The sequence below is a fragment of the Canariomyces notabilis genome (genome assembly GCF_033297395.1).
Source record: "Canariomyces notabilis strain CBS 508.74 unplaced genomic scaffold N656scaffold_5, whole genome shotgun sequence".
NCBI lineage: Eukaryota > Fungi > Ascomycota > Sordariomycetes > Sordariales > Chaetomiaceae > Canariomyces > Canariomyces notabilis.
This window is the reverse complement of record NW_027041827.1, coordinates 45,085-65,267: the sequence shown is the minus strand read 5'-3', so window position 1 is coordinate 65,267 and position 20,183 is coordinate 45,085. Positions and strand designations below refer to the sequence as shown.

The 20,183-nt window shown below is 55.0% G+C and overlaps 6 protein-coding genes across 6 annotated transcripts; 4 read left to right on the top strand and 2 right to left on the bottom strand.

Annotated features, from left to right (window-relative positions):
- The first annotated feature begins 3,173 nt into the window (after window positions 1-3,173).
- N656DRAFT_527414 (uncharacterized protein) lies at window positions 3,174-4,267 on the top strand. Its single transcript, XM_064809966.1, has 2 exons — window positions 3,174-3,445; window positions 3,937-4,267. Exons 1-2 carry the CDS (start codon window positions 3,333-3,335, stop codon window positions 4,172-4,174), a joined length of 351 nt encoding a protein of 116 aa, XP_064672023.1. The 5' UTR covers window positions 3,174-3,332; the 3' UTR covers window positions 4,175-4,267.
- A 92-nt stretch (window positions 4,268-4,359) lies between these two features.
- Window positions 4,360-5,842, top strand: N656DRAFT_704662 (Pkinase-domain-containing protein; the record flags this gene model as incomplete). Its single annotated transcript, XM_064811197.1, has 6 exons — window positions 4,360-4,405; window positions 4,463-4,635; window positions 4,701-4,784; window positions 4,839-5,187; window positions 5,249-5,647; window positions 5,709-5,842. 6 exons carry the CDS (start codon window positions 4,360-4,362, stop codon window positions 5,840-5,842), a joined length of 1,185 nt encoding a protein of 394 aa, XP_064672022.1.
- Window positions 5,843-7,264: 1,422 nt separating this feature from the next.
- N656DRAFT_776579 (uncharacterized protein) lies at window positions 7,265-10,588 on the top strand. Its single transcript, XM_064814663.1, has 4 exons — window positions 7,265-7,472; window positions 7,723-8,192; window positions 8,277-9,357; window positions 9,414-10,588. Exons 1-4 carry the CDS (start codon window positions 7,406-7,408, stop codon window positions 10,265-10,267), a joined length of 2,472 nt encoding a protein of 823 aa, XP_064672021.1. The 5' UTR covers window positions 7,265-7,405; the 3' UTR covers window positions 10,268-10,588.
- Window positions 10,589-11,141: 553 nt separating this feature from the next.
- N656DRAFT_766658 (RNA-binding domain-containing protein) lies at window positions 11,142-12,464 on the bottom strand (the record flags this gene model as incomplete). Its single annotated transcript, XM_064813495.1, has 2 exons — window positions 11,142-12,378; window positions 12,451-12,464. The coding sequence occupies 2 exons, from the start codon at window positions 12,462-12,464 to the stop codon at window positions 11,142-11,144; spliced, it is 1,251 nt and encodes a 416-aa protein (XP_064672020.1).
- Window positions 12,465-12,910: 446 nt separating this feature from the next.
- On the top strand, window positions 12,911-14,977 carry N656DRAFT_705075 (mitochondrial carrier; the record flags this gene model as incomplete). The annotated part of the gene is made up of 7 exons (XM_064811233.1): window positions 12,911-12,937; window positions 12,994-13,040; window positions 13,092-13,123; window positions 13,176-13,212; window positions 13,806-13,951; window positions 14,019-14,594; window positions 14,655-14,977. 7 exons carry the CDS (start codon window positions 12,911-12,913, stop codon window positions 14,975-14,977), a joined length of 1,188 nt encoding a protein of 395 aa, XP_064672019.1.
- A 2,848-nt stretch (window positions 14,978-17,825) lies between these two features.
- On the bottom strand, window positions 17,826-18,643 carry N656DRAFT_527126 (uncharacterized protein). The gene has a single exon (XM_064809965.1). It carries the CDS (start codon window positions 18,536-18,538, stop codon window positions 17,981-17,983), a length of 558 nt encoding a protein of 185 aa, XP_064672018.1. The 5' UTR covers window positions 18,539-18,643; the 3' UTR covers window positions 17,826-17,980.
- Window positions 18,644-20,183: the final 1,540 nt, after the last annotated feature.

The following is a 20,183-nucleotide window of genomic DNA, read 5'->3' as shown; positions in this document are numbered from 1 at the left end:
CACCAGTTTGCCCAGTCAAATTCGGTATCGTTCTGCTAGAGTGCTGGCCTAATAGGCGGCGAAGAGAGTGACTCAAAACCAATACTTCACAGGTCGTGGGCTACAATGCAGGTTCTCCAGCCCGGGGAATCGCATCTCCAGCTCGACTTTTGCTCATCGGTCCGGAAGGCTTCCGCAGCCGTGCTGCTGTCTTCAAGCTTATGCTTGAGACGTCGTGTAGAGGGACAACTGTATGGTGGTGGGATCTGGCTGTCATGTCCCCTCGATATACCGGCAGAGAGGTCGAGCTTCAGGGTCCCAATTTCGTACAAGAGCTTCTGACTTTTCTGTGCATGTCGTCCGAGTGGCTCTTTGGCCTTGACTGCAGTGTCATATATCTCGGGGATGTTTGACATCTCCTGTCGTTCGGGCGTGCCTGACCTCCAGTTCTAAGCGTTGTCACTCGGTCCCCTGAGTTCATCCGCACACCCTACTAGCTTGCGGTATGACTTGGATGCCGATGGGCAACGTCTCGCTTCTGATTTCGCTTTTGGCTCGCGTCAACCAATGTCGAGAGCTCACCGTATGAGCCCCGCGGCGTTGATTCCGTTTGCATTGACACATTGTCCCATTTTCTCTCGGCCAGGCAGCCGTGGCAAGGATGATGGCAAACTCGAGGCGCACGAGGCACTCTTTAGCTTAAGTCCACGGCTTTTCCTCGCCGCTGGATGTTCAGGTGAACCGAGGGGGTCCAGTTATTGGAGCGAAAAAAAGATTCTTAGTGGAATGGAGAATCGGCAATAGCAAAGGATGTGTTGCAGGTATGGAGTTGGACTGCGAGCTCTTTGGAGCGGTGACCAAGACAAGTTTTATCACTGACTCCTTGTTAGTTAGCGAAAAGTGTTGTATGATGGTCTCCAGGGTTTCACTTACATCACGTACACGAGCGGCAGAGTTCGTACATATAATTACAGTATGTATGTACGGAGGTTGGGGCGAAAAGTCATCATCACTCCATGTTAGCCAACCCTGCCAAGACCTCCAAAACAGTAAGGCTCGCACAGCCCATGTCAGCCACTGGCCCCTAACCACTGTAGGCATAGTGCGAGTCTCCCTGCGCTTGGGGCTTTATGGGCGGTGCCCAATCAGCGAAGATGGAGAGAAACCGCTATGCCCAAATGAAATACAGTGTAAGCATGTTTCTCTCAGTTCCTCGCACGTTGATAGGCTTGGCTGTAAACAGAGAATGATGATAACTTTTAGCCCCAACCTCCGTACACTATGTACATACGTGAGCGGCTTTGCAGCGATGACAACTGGTCGAGCATGTGGAGCGCCTGTTGTTTGACCATCCGGTCGGATCCACTTCGCAACCTAAGAGGGCACATGACCCGTACTAGCGGTTCCAGGGGACAGCCAGAACTTTTGAAGCGCCCATTGCGTTGATTACTCCTGATTTCGCAGGCCATTGATGGTTCTCTTTCCCATTTCGATCGGGTGTGCGACAGTGATTATGTCTCTGCCCGATCATAGGCGGTGTCGTCCCTGGCCCCCTGCCCAAGATTTAATTGGCACCGCAAAAAAAGATTTAGCCTCTTTAAGCAAGGGAAGCATCAGCAAATGTATAAAATTCAATCCCCCAAATCTTCAATGAATGCTCGGAATTAGACAGAGGAATTACTAGCAGTTGGATAGCTATCTAAAGCAGTTAATTCTATCTTATTTTACAACTCTTTAAGTGTAGCCTTGATGTTAAATGTGGTGCTGTTCTGTTTTTGCGGTGCCAGTTAAATCTTGGGCAGGGGGCCTGGGTACTGTTTTGTTCCGAGCTAGGACGGCAGGTTGATAAGAGCCTCTTGCACTCTGTGATGCTAAAATACAGTGGGTCCACCCATTGCACTGTGCCTTCCGTAGTGTAATTGACCCCTACCGGTAACACAGAGCCGCTAAACTAAGCCTGGGAGGTATCCGCAGAGTCATGAAGTATGTACATACCTTGCTGAAAATTGTCGACTATGAATATCTCCAACGGTTCTTCCAGGTTATTCACTTTGGGCAAATGAGTCTTGATATAAGTACTTGACCTACTTTTTGAAGCTGAAATGCGACGGCGATTATCAGACTGCTAGGCCCGAGGCGCTGTTATGTCTAGTGCATGTACTTCGTAGTCGGGAAGCAATGAGCAGGTGACCAACAACATTCGGTGCTCCACAATCGGGCTTCTGACAAGGGTGACAAAGACAGTAAGGACGCAGGCTTGTTCGAAACAGCCGTCACCAGAGGCATACGACACTATAATACACAAACGTTAACTATTCTCAAGGTACACTGGTATATACAGTATTGCAGAGGTAATGTAATATGGTTAAAAGAGCTCGAATAGTCGTCTCGACTCGCATACTTAAGATCCTCTCGAATCACGGCAGCCAAGCAACGAGCGCCTGGCTGACGGCTAGGTATTGGGGTAAATATTACCGTCGTTGGGTGTTTGGTAAGTTTCGGAGTTGATTACGTATCGTACTTTTGGGACCGCATGTAAGTTACGTACTGTACGAGCACAATACCTGTCTCTCTTTTGTCGTCAGTGAGCGTCACGTCACGGCATCTCTTCATCAGGCTGCAGGTCCTGCATTGATGCATCGACTATAGTTTACTTCCTCTTTTCTTTCTTGCTTTACCCTCGAAGAGTTGCGCTTTTCAGAGCGACCCAACAGTGCCATTACCCCAGCCTCCCTTGCGTGCTGCCGACTTATATGTCAACGTTAGTGGCGTCCCGTTATTGCAGTCGGCTATTTCCGTGCTTCAGGCTGTCTCAACTGCAGTACGCGATCTTCAGAACATATCGACTGGTATCCTCTGTCTCGGTGGTGCTCTAGTCTGTTTTTAGATCGTGAGCCAGGCCGGCGGTTTGCGGCTTGCACCGCCCTTCCAGAGACCAAGACTTCCAGGTTGCTGGTGAACGGACCAGGGGACCGTTTCCCATTCCACCACAACCTGAAGCCACCGTTGCCGGCCTTGTGTTAACTAGACCCAAGAAACTCCCCAAGTGACGACGGCCCGGCGCGAGCCTCTCACCAAGACTACTGTGGTATCTGCCCTCGCCGGATACCAAGGCTAGAAACAAGCGCGCGTAAGTGTCCCAGATTCCCAATGTCTTTTTGTTTCATTTCTGGCCTTCTTCTGTCCTGTCCACCATCGACGTCCCAGCTCTCCAAAAAGGCTCACCTGCCTCTGTAACCCTTGCCCCTCCCCTGTCCCAACCCCTCATTCGACCTGCTCTGGTTGGCTGCATCGATCGTACAGAGCGCCAAGTCCCTGGCCATCTGACCTCACCAGATGCGAGCTGCAGCAGCATGCAAATGGCAGGAAATTTGCACCAGCAAAAGAGACTGATGCGCCCGTCGATCCGTCTCCCGGTTCCCCTGATATCGCCCTATTTTCCCTCGCTCTCGCCATCTGAGTGTGTGTGTGTTTCGTCTCCATTTTGAGACCTAGAGTGGACGACTTTTTTTGCGAGTTTGTTGTTCGCGGGGCCCAGTGGCCCTTTGATTACAGCGCTTCTCGGGCTTCCATCATCGGATCAATAAGTGCTTCGAGTCCATGCGTCCTCGCAACTGGACCTCTTGGAGCCACTTGACCTTGGCCTGGGAGCGCCGAGCTGCTGCACACACCAGGCTGCCCTTGTGTGCGGTCGCCACCACAGTACCCTGCTGTTCCCCGCCATCATTACACTTGAGCTAGCGCGCCGCCCCTCCAAAACCTTCGACACCTCAAGTGACCTCTGAAATTCAAGCGAGCTCTTTCGCTGAAGCCCACATCCCCTCTTGGAAACATCTTCATGGTCCTCAACTCTTTATCGCGACCACATTGAACTTTCCTCCCGCAGTTCATCGCCGAGCCATTGCCTGGCCTACGGAACCTAAGGGACGTCACCTCTAACCGCAGAACCCATACCAGTCGTCCAATAGCCAATCCACGCCTGTCGCACACCTCAGCTGCATCTACCGCCCCGCCCATTTCCCTTTGCGCCGCCAAGTTGCACCCTTCCCGCCCGAAACCCTACCATCCTCGTGCAAGCGACACCACCGGCATCGGGCGACGAAAGCGCCAGCACACAAACAAGACTAGGGATCGTCAACGAAAAGTCAATTCGACTGAAAAGAGCGTATCCATCGCCTGCGAAGCTGGCATTTGAAGACGGCCATCGAGTCCAAGCCTGACGTTGAGCCCAGTAGCACTCGCAATCCCTAGCCGCCAGCATTCCCGTTGCCCAACACGGCCGGCACCGACTTTCTCGCCATTTGCCCTCCTTCTCGTCCACCTACAGTAGTTTTTGATTGTCCCCCGCGGTAGCACAACCGTGGCACGCAAACCTCGAGCATGACGTCGAATCGCCCAGCAGCGTTCAATACCCTGCGGATGGGGGGTGAGCGTTGCCCAGACTCTAGCAGATTGGTGGGTGCGATGCTGACGAAACTCATAGAGGTGATCCGCGAAAAGGTTCAAGATGGCGTGACGGGTGAGACACGCGAGATCCAGTATACTCAGTGTAAGATTGTCGGCAACGGATCCTTTGGCGTCGTCTTCCAGACCAAGCTGTCGCCTTCAAACGAAGATGCAGCCATCAAGCGGGTTCTTCAGGATAAAAGGTTCAAGGTAAGTGCGCCCATCGAGTTTAGAATGTCTCGGGGCCGTATCTATCGGGGCTAACGGGCTACGAGAACCGGGAACTACAAATCATGCGCATTGTGCGACACCCAAACATTGTACAGCTCAAGGCTTTCTACTACTCGAACGGCGAGCGCGTAAGTCTCACGTCGATGCACAGTCAAGTAAGGTCGTGCTGATATTTGCGACAGAAGGACGAGGTCTACCTCAACCTTGTGCAAGAGTTCGTGCCCGAGACCGTCTACAGGGCGTCGAGGTTTTTCAACAAGATGAAGACCACCATGCCCATCCTAGAGGTCAAGCTCTACATCTACCAGCTTTTTAGGGCGCTGGCGTACATCCACTCACAAGGCATTTGCCATCGTGACATCAAGCCGCAGAACCTCCTTCTCGACCCGAGCACTGGCGTCTTAAAGCTATGCGACTTTGGAAGTGCCAAGATCCTTGTGGAGAACGAACCGAATGTGTCGTACATCTGCTCGCGATACTACCGGGCGCCCGAATTGATCTTCGGCGCAACAAACTACACAACCAAGATTGGTGAGCAAACAGCACTAGACAGGTCCACTTTTGGCGTAACGACCACTAACGAGGTTGGCAGACGTATGGTCTACTGGGTGCGTCATGGCAGAGCTTATGCTCGGGCAGCCGCTTTTCCCTGGAGAGTCTGGCATAGACCAGCTGGTCGAGATCATCAAAGTCCTCGGCACGCCGACCCGAGAGCAAATTCGAACCATGAATCCGAACTACATGGAGCACAAGTTCCCGCAAATCAAGCCTCATCCCTTCAACAAGGTCTTCCGTAAGGCGGATGCGAATGCGATCGATCTGATCGCTCGGCTGCTTGAATACACTCCTACGGAGCGGTTGGCTGCTATTGATGCAATGGTCCATCCATTCTTCGACGAGCTCCGGGACCCCAACACGAAGCTCCCAGACTCGAGGCATCAGTCGGGCCAGATCAGGGATTTGCCCCCGCTGTTTGACTTCTCTCGTCACGGTAAGGATTATGGTCTCGCCGTTTACTGCTCGGTCGTATGCTGACAGCTGTCTCCTGACAGAGCTATCCATTGCCCCACACCTGAACCATCAATTGGTGCCGCCCCACATGATCCCGGTGCTGGCATCACGTGGGCTCGACATTGACAACTTCACACCGATGAGCAAGCAGGAGATGATGGCGAAATTAGATTGACGTCTGAGGGAGCCTCCTTGAAGAATTGTCTTGTTTGGATTCCTGGTTACGTGTCGGTTATCCCGGACAGTTCACACTGTTCTTGGGTTGCAAAATATCAGCCGAACTTCAGCAGGGAGGCGCGACTCTTGGGTCTCTCAGACCGCTCATGATACATGACAAAAGGAAATGCCGTCGAGATACCCGCAGGAACGAAGGTGGCAATGAAACCACGAGACGAGGAGAATGGAACCCCCAGACCCCGCCTGTCCTAGCAAACAGTGTCGCGAAGCCGTTGCGGAGATGTGGATGGATTGCAAAGAGTTGGGGGCGGTGCAGGCATGCCCACGAGATTTATGGGACAATGACGCAACTAGTCGAGTCAAGGTTGGCCGTTTCGAGGGGAACAGTGTCGCTTGACTGTTTTCTTCTTCATTTAGAGAATTTTCTTTTCTGCATGACCGAGATGGCTTTTGCTTAGTACCATGCCCCCTTCCCCATCCGCAGGGGCAGAGGCTTCGGTCCTGTGGTGGATGCTCGCAACGCGCAACGGTGGCTGGGCCTCCCTCCTATTTTTTTGGTCGAGTGCGGCCTTCGGACTTTGCTCCTCGCTCGGGCGCCGGCATCGGTTTGGCTGTCTTGTCAGGCGGCAATGATTGATGAGATGGCAATATTTGACTATGTTGTTGTGGTCTGGTCTAGAGCGAGGACTCGAGTTGGTTTGGTCTGCGTCATCTCATCTCTGGAATGCTTGCCTGAAGCAAGAGGACGGCGAACGGAATGGATGGGATAGCTGGACGGTTGCTGGTAGATGACGGTGACTTCTGGAAGAAGCGAAACCCTGGAGGGAGTTTTTTGCGTTCTGTTTATTGGCGGCAGGTATTGATGATGAGGTTGGTGGAAAAACGGCAGCCTGTTGCCTACCCTGCGGTTCGGTATCCATAGCATGATCGAAAAAAGACTCCTTGTTTACTTTCCGCTTTCACCTTTCTTCACTTGTGGAATTCTAGACTCCCATTGCCAAGTCGAACGAGTGGCTAGTTTACAGCGAATCCCCAACAGCAGAGAGGTGTAGAGACATGCAGGCTAGCAAAAGCCCGTCGAGACTGAGAACACAACATACTACAGAGGTATAATACCTATGTGTCTCTAGGTACCTTGGTTTTCTCGCATGGTCAAGAACAAGAGACGGTGCTGCCATTATTTGTCAACGGGACAGCTTGAGGGGTAATACAGACACTTTAATCATGGAAACTTTGATGCTCTCCAAGATGTTCATTGAGGTCTCAGGGTAACAGTGATACAATGTACCTAGTAGTTTAAGCTGCAAGAATGCCTAAATACGCAGGCAGCGTTGCACTTCGTCAGCATCACTGACCCACTTTCAGTTCGCGTTTGGCGGTTGCTTGGAGCCTTCCTGGGACCTGCGATTTCATTGAACATTTAACGAACCACACCACACTTCTTGTCGCCAACCGAGTCCCGATCAGCGGCCAGCTCTCAAACGGCATTTGTCCGTCAATATTTCTCGTTGGCAGCCTACAACCGCATCGCGAAGGCCTCGGGGCCTAGAGTTCAATCGCAATGGCCGACTACGACCGGAGACAGGGTGCCGGGGGCAGTTACAACTCTAAAAAGCGTCGCTATCGAGGTGAGTTTTATGACTTTCAGATCCAAGCTTCGCGGTCTGGCTCGATTCACGCATCGGCGGTAGAGCTTTCTCCTCGAAATCGCTTGTTGCTTCACAAATACGTTACCAACACATTTGTTTTATCCAACTATCCGTCACTCTGTCCTGTTCAGCTACCCGAGGTTTTATCAGATGTGCTCGAACAGAAGGACAAACATCTGGTGGAAAAACTTGCAAGTAGAGAAAAGCTGACATGACAAACACCCGAAAGAGGATGACGACTACGACCGTCGCGGCCCTCGCAGGCGTTACGACGCGCCCCCCCACGTGCGGGTGCGCAAGGCTCTCATCGCCATCGCCGACAACCCCATGAGGCCGTGGCACGATGAGGTGCAGTCGATTGCGACGCTCTTCACCGACAACTGGGACGACGAGCTGCTGCGAAGTAACTTTGTCGACCTGGTGCTGCAGCTGGCGGTCGAACAACCGCTCAAGACGCCCTTCACGGCGGCCGTCGTGCTGCTCGCCAACGCGACCCGGCCCGAGGTGGTCGACATGCTACTGAGCAAGCTGGTCAAGGGGATCGAGGCCAAGATTGAGGCCGGGGAGTGGAGGGACGTAAAGCTTTACCTGAAGCTGCTGGCTTGTCTGCAAGGGTGTCTCGAAGGGGAGGGTGTCTTCCCCGTGTTGGAAGAGCTCTTTGCTAGGGCGGTGGATTTGCAGACGGCTAGCTCGGAGGATGTAAGTCAATCTGGGTTCCCGGCATTGGGGGGGAGGGACACTATGTGAGTTTCGTTCCGACTGACATTCGTTTCTTGATCGCAGACAATTGGGACGGAGATCGTCAAGATTATTCTCCTTACCCTTCCGTATGTCATGGTCGCTGCGCCGGGTCAGTGGCATCAGAAGGCGGCGGATCTGATGGAGAAGACGGAGATCATCGCCTCCGAGCCGCACACCCTACAGGCCATGATCGAGCCCTATCACGAGGAGAGCAGCGAGGAAAATCAGACGCCGTCCCAGAGCCTGATAGGGTTGCTGCAAAGCCAGCTGCAGACCGAGGCAAACAATGGGTGGGCGCTGCCCTGCCTACCGAGACCGTGGGAGTTTCCCCTGGGAGATGTCGAGCAGCAGTCAAAGCTTGATGCGGCGCCCAAGCATGCCCTTCCTCCAATCACTATCCCTCAGACGGTCGTTGCTGGGCCGCGGCCGTTGTTTCCGGAAGTCCACTTTTCGGTCTACGCCAACCAGGATGTCGAGTCGGTGCCTCCCGTCACGAACGCTGCTGCGTCCTTGATTCGGGATGTCCTGGTGGATACAATCAATATCCTGGACTACAACCGCAATGTGACTGCCCGCAATTTGATTGATCTGGACTGCTACTTTGCTCCACGGACATTTGCGGCGAGAGCCACACCATTCGACAAGTTGCGCGACATTGAGCCTCCCAAGTCGACGTGGAAGCCCGAAGACGTTGCGGTCGATGCCGTCTTCTCTCAGCTCTTCCAGCTGCCCACCCCAGAGCACAAGCTCGTATATTACCACTCCGTTCTGACCGAGGCATGCAAACTGGCGCCAGCAGCGATCGCTCCCAGCTTGGGCCGTGCCATTCGTTATCTTTACAGGAACTCTCCTCGTCTGGACCTGGAACTGGCCAACCGCTTTCTGGATTGGTTTTCGCATCATCTCAGCAACTTTGGCTTCACGTGGAAGTGGACAGAGTGGGTGGACGACGTGTATCTGCCAGACCAGCACCCGCGCAAGGCGTTTATCTTGGGGGCACTCGATAAGGAGATCAGGCTCAGCTTTGCTCAGCGCATCAAGAATACTCTGCCTGAACCATACAAGGAGCTCATCACACCAGAGAAGGAGAAGGAGACGCCTGACTTCAAGTTTGCCAGCGATGGTAGGTTGCTATGCTTATGATAGTGTACAGCCCCGGATGCTAACAACGAGTTTTAGACACCCCATTCGCCGCAGAGGGCCGCGAGATTGCTGGCCTTCTCAAGCGCAAAGCCCCCGATGAGGAAATTGAGGCCGTCATCCAGCGCATCCAGTCCCAGGCCATAGACCGTGAGATTGACGCCCTGGTAGCCAGCACAGACGTCTTCGTCACCTGTGTTTTGCATGTGGGGAGCAAGTCGCTGTCCCATGTCCTTGCCGCCATCGAGCGCACCAAGGACCGTCTCGCCGACGCCGGTGCCGCCTCGGACGCGGCCCGGACGCAAATCGTCTCGGCTGTCATGGCCTACTGGTCCGCGCACCCCGGCGTCGCAATCTGCATTATCGAGAAGCTCCTCAACTACAGCATTCTGACCCCGGCAACCGTCATCAACTGGGTTCTTCTCGGCCGCGCGGGCTCTACCCGTGGCGAAGCGCTCGCGCACTCGTACATGTACGAGATGGTCTTCAACACGGTCATGAAGGTGACAGGCCGCGTGCGGCAGGTCGCGCCCAAGGCCGACCACCCCCAGCAGCAGCAGCCGGACCACGCCATGCCGGATGAGAACGCCGGCGAAACGCGCGAGCTCGAGGTCAAAGCGATGCGCTCACTCTTTGCCGCCATCGAGGACGCGCTGGTGTCGTGGGCGACGGGCACCAAGGACGAGATGATTGAGTCGAACGGCGACGGCGAGACCGACAAGCTTGTCCGCCGTTGGGCAGAACGGTGGCTGCGCGTCTTTAGGAGGCGGGCGGCCATCGAGGAGGCGTTCCTCGTTGATGCGGCGAAGGAACGGGCAAGGAGGGCCGCGGAGGCCGACGGTAAGGCGAACGAGAATGCCAACGGAGAGGATGCGGCTATGGCGCATGCATAGGCATGAGTGATTTATCTCCAAAGGTGGGTTCTTTTCAGGGGGTTCATATCAGCAGCAGTTTTCCCGGGTAGGGATTTTAGGTCTTTTTTTCTACCCCCACTTGTACGATGTAAGATTATCACGGCGCTACAGCTATGCAAAAGCTAGCCTGTTAGTAAATCGATCGGCGAGGAAAGTACCCCGGATCGGATTGGAAGGCAGGATTTCCAAAGGTTATGGAATGATCACGAAGGGGGATTCTCAGATGAGGGGCCGGGGGAGATGTCGCAGGTAGCTCCCATCGCAGCAAAAAGAAGTCAAGCGTCTCAAATACTTCAGGGTATTTCTTGTTTGCTGTTTTTGATTCTTCTTCCTAACTATCGTACATTGAGGCACTCCTAGCTGTCCCACACCCTGATGCTGTAACCCCACAGAGTTCCTGGAGTTCAAGACCAGTGTATCGTGTCATGGCTGTGGCGGTATGTTAGCCCTCGTTTGAACGTCCAAGGGAAGACTCTAGATGGCCGCTGAGTCTACTGAAGAGCGACAAGACGGTCAACATACACAGTAGTTGAAGCAATCGAAAGTCCACGAAATCCCTTTGCTCGGCTTTTCTGGCGCCGTCGGTAGGGGCGGCCTAGAATCGCTCCTGTCTGATACCTGGCGAACATCTTCGGCATGGGATGCCCGCCGGAGTGACGTGCCGGGTATATCGGCTCCGGACTGAAGATAGTAGTTTTGGCATCGCCATAGTTCGATGCTTGCTCCGCGGGACTAGTGGTGCTACAATTCTGACTCGTTTGAGATCTCTCCCTGGTGCACCTTGATTGGGCAGGCCGTGGCTATCGTCGCTCGCGCGGAGCATGTTGTTGTTCCCTCTGAATTACCAGCGTTCCTAACGCCGGACGAACCCATTAGGCGGAGGTGGCGGCGCGCCAAATCCCGGCGGAGCAATCCCGCCAGGGGGCGGAATGAATCCAGGGGGAGGTAGCGGTGCGCCGGAGGGCGGAGGAGCACCAGCGAAGCCCCCCGGCGGCGGCACCACCGGCATGCCTGGGTACATGGGCGGCTGGGGGGGCACCAGGGCGGCTGGGCCACCGGGGGCCGGGAATCCGGGCGGCGGGTGGTGGAAGCCGCCGACGGGGCCGCCAAAGCCCGCATGGCTGGGAGGAGGCCGCGCGGGAAGTCCCGAGGGCGCGGGAGGAAGAACACCACCAACGGGGGGGCCACCACCCATACGGCCGGGGACGCCCACGGCTGGCGGCATGCCGCCCAAAGATGGGGGGACAGGAGGCGGCCCGTGGCCACGGCCCATGCTCCCGGGAACAGCAACGGGAGGTACCACGCCGGGATATCCTGCCCCCGCGGCAGCAACTGGGGCTACTGGGGATACACTAACAGGCGGGACTACGGCCGCGGAGGGGTCGATGGCGGGTGGGATCGCGGGGACCGCGGCGGTGGCGGCGGCCGGGGCGGTAGGGGCGCCCGCTACGGGAGCAGTCATGTGGAAGGCGGGCGGCAGGGGTTGGTGTTCGGGGACGATGTTGTGCTTCTTGCCCTCGGCGGCGAGTTTGCGCTCGGCCTCGTCGCCGTGGCGCTCGCCCTTGCCGTCCTTCTTGTAGGCGTACTCGACCGTGATGGCCTTGCTGAGCAGGTACTGGCCGTTCATGGTGGCGCGGGCGGCGTCGCTGGCCTCGAACGAGTCGAAGCTGACAAAGCCGTAGCCCTTGGAGATGTTGTTGTCGTCGCGGACAATGTTTGGCTGGCGCAGGATGCCGCCGAACTGGCTGAAGGTGTCGTAGAGGATCTTCTCGTCGACCTGGGGGTCGAGGTTGTTGATGAAGAGCTCGGCGCCGATGTCGACCGTCTTTTGCTTGTCGGCGCTCGCCTTGTTGACGCGAATGGGCTTGCCCCAGACGCGGATCCCGTTGAGCACCTTGGCGGCGTACTCGGCCGAGGCGGGCGTGTCGAACTCGACGAAGCCGTAGCCCTGGTGCGTCTGCGACACGCGGTCCTGCGGCATGTGCACCTGACGCACCGGGCCAACCTGCGTCATCAACTCGGAGAGCAGCTCCTGCGTGAAGCGCTCGTCGATGTTGCCGACGTAGACCGTGGCATCTTTATTTTGCTCCCTGGAATTTTCTTGATTAGAGATGGACTCTTTTCTCATCGGTATTGGTATTGTTCAGGGTGCGATGACTTACCAATGCTTTGACATTCCGGGCCACTATTGATCCTGATTGCTCTACTGCGCTGGTTATTGAAGGCAGCGGCAATAGCTGGGCGGTTCAAGCCAAGAGAGAAGGCGCACTTGAGCTGTGACGTTGAAGCCCAGGCTCTGAGAGGACGGCACTTTGTAAGGCGGAACAAGGCTGGCTCAGTTATTGGTGGGCTCTGTGCAGTGGCTCTGACAGGGATTGTCAGCAGGGGTTGTGCACTGTTCAGCCGCGCCAAAACTGTTTCTTAAGGCTTTGCAGGCGGCGGTCCAAAAACACGATTCTGCTGCAATCATTATCGACGAGGTCAGAACACAGACATCCGCCATCGCAACTTCGTTGTCCATCATCAACAAATCGCGCAAGTAGCAGGTGCGCACCCTTATACTCGAGCGTGTCTAGAATGATTCTAACAGACCAACAGAAAATTCGGACGCTACGGATCAACATGTTCGCCCTTTCAGAAGAGTCCAAAGTCAGTCGCTCCCCAGTCTCTTGGCCCGCGATATCGACGCTGACGATCCAAACTAGGAGCGCATCGGCAAGATCATTGAGATCTCCCGGGTAGCGATCCATTAGTATGTGCAGATGCGCCCCATGCATTCGGGCGCGACGTGTATTGACCGCAGCAGTGGCTATCTGCCTCTGATTCTCTATCTTGGTAGGCGATTGCCGTCCCATGAGCGCGAGAGAGCTGTGCTAACTCTCCCAAGGCTACACTCGGAGCGAGCCTCGGCCATCCATCATCCGGTATGCATACCGAGACAACAGCGCGCAGCTGCAGATTGTTCTGACATGTGCCACAGCCTCCTCTCCCCACTCTCCTGAACGACACACGACGATAAATTTCGAATTTCTACCATTGTACGAATATGACGGCAGGCATGGAAGCCGACCGTGGGAAGACGGCGTGGCATTGCACGTGGGATATGGGCTAGGGCGTGTCAAGGGCATTAGGGATAAGGGAAATGAGGCACTGGACGCCATCACCACAATTGTACAATGTAATAACGAATAAAACAGCTCCAGTGAATGAAGTTCTTGCATAGGCAAATCGGTCTCTGTACTTCTCTCTGCTCGGGTTCCGAGGTCGTTACGGATACCCGAGTTCGGTCCATACAGAGTCTCCATTACAATTCGGCCGATAGAGCCCCGGAAATTTTTACTGCCGGGTGGGACAAGCCGAGGGCCCAATTCCTTGCGTCATCCCACCTCTAAAACCTACCGTTGTTACCCGTACCCTTTTCGCCCTTTTCTTCATTTTCTCCCAACCGACACCACTCTCCCCAGATATGCGCAACTATTCGAAGCTGTCAACACCACCCCCTGACGTGCCCATGTAGCGACCATAACCGAGCGTCTCTTATGACGGAAATCAAAGATGCGGGCCTCTCCCGCGCCTTGGTCGAGACGGTCGCCGGTCTCTCGGCAGGGTCTATGGCCACCCTGATCGTGCACCCGCTCGACATTGTCAAGACGCGCATGCAAAGTACGAGTGGCTCCTCTCAAGAACTATGGCTGATAAACACCTTACTAATCCAATTCCCCTACAACAGTCCACCGTAGCTCCTTGGCTCCGACATCGACCCTGACCACCGTCTCCCTGATCCGCTCGCTAGTGGCAACCGAGCGCCCGCTCGCCGCCCTCTACCGCGGCCTGACGCCCAACCTGCTGGGCAACGCGACGAGCTGGGCCTCCTTCTTCTTCTTCAAATCCCGCCTTGAGCGCGGGATAGCCCAGCTCCGAGGATCTCGAGAGGAGGAGAACGGCGCCAGCACGCTGCAGTCCCTATCCGGCCCGCAGCGCCGCCTCTCGCCCGCCGACTTCTTCGTCGCCTCGCTCGCCGCGGGCGCGCTCACCCAGGTCATTACCAACCCCATCTGGGTGCTCAAGACGCGCATGCTGTCGTCGGACCGCTCCGCCGCCGGCGCCTACCCAAGCATGTGGGTTGGCGCCGCCCGCCTGCTCCGCGAGGAAGGGATCCGGGGTTTCTATCGCGGGCTTGGTGTCGGCATGCTGGCCGTCAGCCACGGTGCCGTGCAGTTTGCCGTCTACGACCCGGCCAGGCGGATGTACCTCGCGAGAAGGCGGCGGCGGTGGGATGAGGCGCATCCTCAGCAACCTGATCGTCGTGATGATTCCGGCTCGGAGGGGAAGAAGCGGGATGGCGGCGGTGGCGGGGTGGACGAAGCGGACCAGGTGTCGAACGAGGCGACCTTGGTGTTGTCGACCGTCTCCAAGCTAGTCGCTGGCGCGGCGACCTATCCGCTCCAGGTGCTGAGGAGCCGGCTGCAGCATTATGACGCCGAGGAGCAGTTCGGTAAGGGCGTAACCGGGGTAGTCAGGAAGCTATGGAGGGAGGAGGGAGTGAGGGGTTTTTATAGAGGGGTCATGCCGGGCGTGGTGCGGGTGCTGCCCGCAACATGGGTGACGTTTTTGGTTTACGAGAACGTAAAGTACTATATGCCACGATTGGCACACCGAGCCGGGGGACACAATCGTGTGGTTGCATAGACATAGACGGGTTGGCTGGAGTTATCGTACGATGTGTGCCAGTGTGGCAGCCCCGGGTACTGCTCGGGCCGTGTATGTGTGCCTGTCTCGGGCCGTGTGCGCTCGGCCGTTGCACCCGGGCTTGGTGCCTCCTCGGGAAAGGCTTAATTCTGTGCCTTACATCAAAGTATATAGGTGTACAGTACATAAATGGCACTCTAAATAATCTGGGAAACATATATGCTTCTAGAAGCCGTCTTTCCCTTGGTTAACATCTACGTTCGCCATCCAAGTTGCCGGCTTTCGACAATGTATGTACATACATCGGAACCGAGGGTCATATTGGTCAATGCTTCTCCAGCCTCAAGAGCACCTCCACAGCAAGATAGTAGACCAGAGGCAGCAGCCACACCCGGCGTGGTTCAGACTAAGATGACGAGACATGGGAAACAGCACCAGAGACTGGTAGATTCCAGGGGGCACGATCGACTCTTCCCTCTCCCACGTTCTTGGCCTGACGGCCTGTATATCTGGAGCCCTAGGTCCTCAAGGTAGCGTGGAAGAACACCTGGCAGGATCTACATGAGCAACACGACCCAAGGACAAGACCAAGGAAAGGGGCACGTTCCCTCATCCCCCTCTCATCCCCCTCTCATCCCCCTCTCATCACCCTCGAGAAGAGAATCGCCACGCCTTCAAAACTATGAAACTCTCATTACGCCCCTTCCGAACCAAGCTTGCGAACGGTTACAGTGCATGCGACGAACTGTCACTAGCCATCGCGTCATGATTGAGATCAACAGCCAATAGCTCAATCTCAATCAGCGAGTCTCAAACCGGGAGGCCCAACTAAGCATGCCGTTCAAAGCGTGCCTGCAGAAGTACAATAGTGTACAGTACATTACATATAGGCAATATATGTACATCCATCCATCCCAGGAAAAGAAAGGCTCGCAAGACCCAAGAAAAGTTGGAGCGGCAGCAGCAGAAGAAAGAAACAAGCAGTGTCCAAACCCACACACATGGGACGGATGGGTGGATGGAAAACAGTCCGATTACGGCCAAGCATAAAATAGCAACTCCATGGGCTTGCCAAGTGGAAGACCTCGCTCCCCCATGTAACGTTAGTCTACGGATAATTGCGGAGTCGTCTCCCAGCCAGCCAGCTCCCCCATGCCGAGGCTTCAGCCTCAACCCCCACCTAAAACCCAAGATTGCCTGCGAAAAAGAAAAAAAGAAGAGACGGCGAGAGAACTACTTACAGTACACAGATCGATTACCTTTCGTAGAGTATCCGTAGAGGTCATCGACCTGGGTCCCGAAACAACTGAGGACTTCCGCGCCCCCCTGAATACACAAAGGTTGCATACATTTCCAATGCAACTCGTGTATGCAAGTAAGTTCCATCCAGACCAGGACCTGCTGTATGTACCATGCCCCCTAACTTTACCTAGATATGTTGTGGTGTGCATAGGCTCATCATCCAAGCCCGAGATGAGGGTTCCAGATAAGCGAGATCAGCGAACCCCAAGCCCCGAGATTTCCCAGGTTCGTTTCGTTGCCCACAGACGCAAGCTGAAGATTACTGTGGTAGGAACGCATGCACCATGATGCACATAACGCAGGACCACAGAACTAGACGGAAATCTGGGAAGCGCGGGGGTTCCCAAGAGGCACAGCACAGAGAAGCATAACGTCACAGAGTAAAAAAAGAGGGTTGAAATTGCAGCAGTTCCTATAGTACATTATATATTATGTTATAGTCTATATTCTCTTCAAACGTCTTACTTCTACTCTAACCGTTCAGAGTACTATATCTAAGTTGGTTATTTCTGTTCAGTACAGTATTGGAAAGCACACAGTCAACTGTATCTTACATAACAAGTGGCTCCCTTGTGTCAGCCTTGCCTAGAGAGCCTAGTAGCCAAAGCTGACGACGATTGCATCTAACTTGACGTTAGGCGCCCACTAGTAAACGGTAATCAGTTACAGGTGCTTGGTTATTGGCTAGGCCAAGGGTTATCGCGCTGAAAATATCCCGAGGAGAAAGCCAAATAATTTCACAACACAAATCTGGAAAGGGGCACAGACGTTGGATCTTGGCTTCATGCATATGTCTGTATGCAACCTTCCGAGAACGCCCATTTTTGCCGAGGATTGAAACAGATAGCAGCATCTGTATGTTTTGTACCAAGTATTCCAAATCCTGAGGATATCTGCATCTGGAATTCTCCGCGAGAATTGAGGCCGAGCTTCATCAAATCTCCCACTCTGACCCGTGTGGAGGTGGCAGAGCTATCTCTCGAGGGGGGATTCCCGTAAAAATGCCCTTCCCGCCCGCTGGCCCACCGTCGATCACTCGGGAGATCTTCCAAAGCTCCACACGTGCTAACTGTAGTGTCGTGTAAGTTACTGTATAGTGTACTATACAGTACTGTATGTACGAAGTACTGTACTGTACACACAACTATATAAGTCTACTGTACATACAGTACCTAAGCGTCGATGTAGTACGTGTAAGTAATTGGGTACACTACATAGATGAGTATCAGCTCTGCGGCGATGCTCCAAATAACTACTGTAGCCTGGACGGGACGGCACAGAGGCAAGCCCTGGAAAACTGGCCAGGGGAAGCAAAGAACAAAACCCCAAGACACTGGACCCTGGAAGGAGATCTGTCTTTCTTATCTCTTCGCCCCGAGTAGATTGCGCCATCTGGCTACACTAGGGTAGCGTAGCCACTGGCAATCTGGTCCCAGCAACGAGGTCGCCATCCATCCTGTACGTGTATGTACGCTGGTTATGTCCCCACCCCTTGAACGCCTATCAAACCTCAATGAACCAGGGCCGGGGTTCCGGGCAAACACTAAGACAAGCCCTCGATGGTGTCGTCTTGGATGAAAACCCGCAAGCAAGGATGACGACGCGGCGTCGTGTGCTAGTCATTTGCTCGCTCCAGCGCAGCTGAGATGGTCAAGTAGGTTTCTTCTCGCCTCCCTTTCTGCTGCAGATTCTAGACTGCCGCTATTCCCAATCTTCAAGGTTGCTGATGGCGACCTGAACAACTCTCCCTTCCCCCCACTTACCCGGCAATATCCACTGTCTGTGAGCACCCTTGTGGTGCAGGACGGACGGGAACATCGAGTTGGCGATCTCTTTCCCAGATGAACCGTTGAGTACGAAGTATAATCGATAGATGGTCGACCAATCCGGGGAGCATGCCATGGGGGGGCAAGGTCTGGGCCGCTGACACGGAAGGTCCCGGCAGAGCCCACGGAATGGGCGATTGGATGCGGCTCTCGGTAAAATTTCGATGCGGAATCGAAGTCGAGGGGTCGCAGCGTAGCCTGTGCAAGATACGACCATGTATTGCCCAACCATTCGCGAGCCTCTTCCTATGATGATCCTCGCCGCTCGGGGATATTCAGCGCCCAATCCACGGAGGCCTTGACCAACGAGGCTCTGTTGCCATGGCACGCAGCACAACAGCCCGCTGGGCGCTGGCCTGCATGTAGACACAGGACCGGGATCGGCGGCGCTCTTGCCACCACGAAAACTACCAGATTCCGACAGACACGGCATTCAGGGACGCTCATCCAGGATAATCGTATCGTGCATACGAATACCAACCGGCATCCTCCCCCGCGTAGGGCCCTAGGGAATCTGCAGGCTCAAATTCTGCATCATCACTGTCAGTGGGAATTGTTTTTGGCGCCCCAGATGTGTTAAACAGGGCTCTTTCAAAGGAGCCCAAGATTCTCGTCAGGGCGGCGTCGTGTAGTGTACATACTCTATCCTTCGGGCTCAGCTAGCCGGCCCGGTGCTAAGTGTAGGATTGTTGACAGGCTGACAGCATCTGGTTAACGTTACACGGAAAACCCATGCTGCCGAAGCCAAGCCAAGGAGAGAAAGCTTGTGGTTTCGGGTTCGTTGGCGGCCCGGGCCCGTTCTTTCCAAACGAGTCCGCATCTCCACACTCTCCCGGTACCAGACCGGTGCCGTAGCAAAGGACCCTCCGAAACCCGTATGGCTATCGGCGCCGAGATCTCATCTTGCAGATGTTGTCGACCTGTGATAGGAGGCCCTGTTCCTGGCGGTGACGATATGCAGGCAGACGGCTGGTTGGCCAACCGAGAGCCAGTGGATTTCTTTGGAGGTACCAAAGACGCAATCCGCGCTAAGCGCTCTGGACCCTCTTGAAGCGCGGCCGAGGCAGGAAGCCCTCTCTCCCACCTTGCGGATTCCCCATGTCTGGCCTCAACCCCGCCCCCACCGACGGGTTGGGGGAGAGGGGAAAGCATCGACAAGTTGATTGTGACTACCGGACGGGCCAATCCTCTGCCACGGGCTCGACTATGAAACCGAATCAGCCATGCAGATTGCGGAGGAGATCTGTTGTGGGACGTGGTATTCTATGTATACTCTGCTCTCGTGACTGTTGCCCAACTGGTGGCCGCCCAGTCCTGTAAGGTGTGAATTTGGGGGTTGGATTGTCGTGGCACAATCCCATAACAAAGAGAGCAAGAGAGACCTACATTACATGCCGGCCTCGAGTGTACTGTAACTGCTTACCTGGCACCAAACCACGTCTACACTAGTGTAGAAAAGCGGTCTGGGACGTTGATGGCAATTGTTGCCTTGGACGACCGGGGAGTCGGTCTCCGCTAGTTGTGGCAAGGAGAAGCAGCGTCGACGAGGGGAAATGGTATAGTGCGGGTCCAGGGGCGGTCTGGGACTCGTTACTACCAGTAAGCGAGGTCTGCTGGACCCAGCATTCGAGGCATACGTACATCGTACAATATAGTGTAGTGTCTGTATGTACACTACACTACAGTAGTGTATGCCAGGGAGGGGGCTGGAAGTGAGATCTGAGATGTCGTGCCGAGCCTGGTTATGTGCCTTGCCAGGTTCCAGCAGCAGCGATGCCAGCTTTTGATCGAGGGGTAAAAGGAAAGCGTGCAGCTGGTGGCGTACCCATCACGATTCCGTCGATACGGAACGGGGGACGGGGGTGTCGTGGTCTCTATGCCGCATCTTGAGGCCCAATGTCGCACTCGCCCGCCAGACGAGAGGGGAGGGTTGGAAAAGGAGAGCGATGTGACATTAGCGGGTCTCTTCATCAGCGGCTGTAGCCGATTGAGGGCCCGGGGCCAATGGAATGCCTAGGGGCTGCAGTTTCAAGACGTCAACCCCCCATCATCTCGCATCTTTTGACAGCTTTTTGACC

Coding starts and splice junctions, on each gene's coding strand:
- N656DRAFT_527414 (XM_064809966.1), top strand. CDS start 3,333: ATGCAAATGGCAGGAAATTTGCACCAGCAAAAGAGACTGATGCGCCCG. Junction 3,446..3,936: donor CTCTCGCCATCTGAGTGTGT/GTGTGTTTCGTC, acceptor AACCCATACCAG/TCGTCCAATAGCCAATCCAC.
- N656DRAFT_776579 (XM_064814663.1), top strand. CDS start 7,406: ATGGCCGACTACGACCGGAGACAGGGTGCCGGGGGCAGTTACAACTCT. Junction 8,193..8,276: donor AGACGGCTAGCTCGGAGGAT/GTAAGTCAATCT, acceptor TCTTGATCGCAG/ACAATTGGGACGGAGATCGT. Junction 9,358..9,413: donor CTTCAAGTTTGCCAGCGATG/GTAGGTTGCTAT, acceptor AACGAGTTTTAG/ACACCCCATTCGCCGCAGAG.
- N656DRAFT_527126 (XM_064809965.1), bottom strand. CDS start 18,538: ATGCCGTGTCTGTCGGAATCTGGTAGTTTTCGTGGTGGCAAGAGCGCC.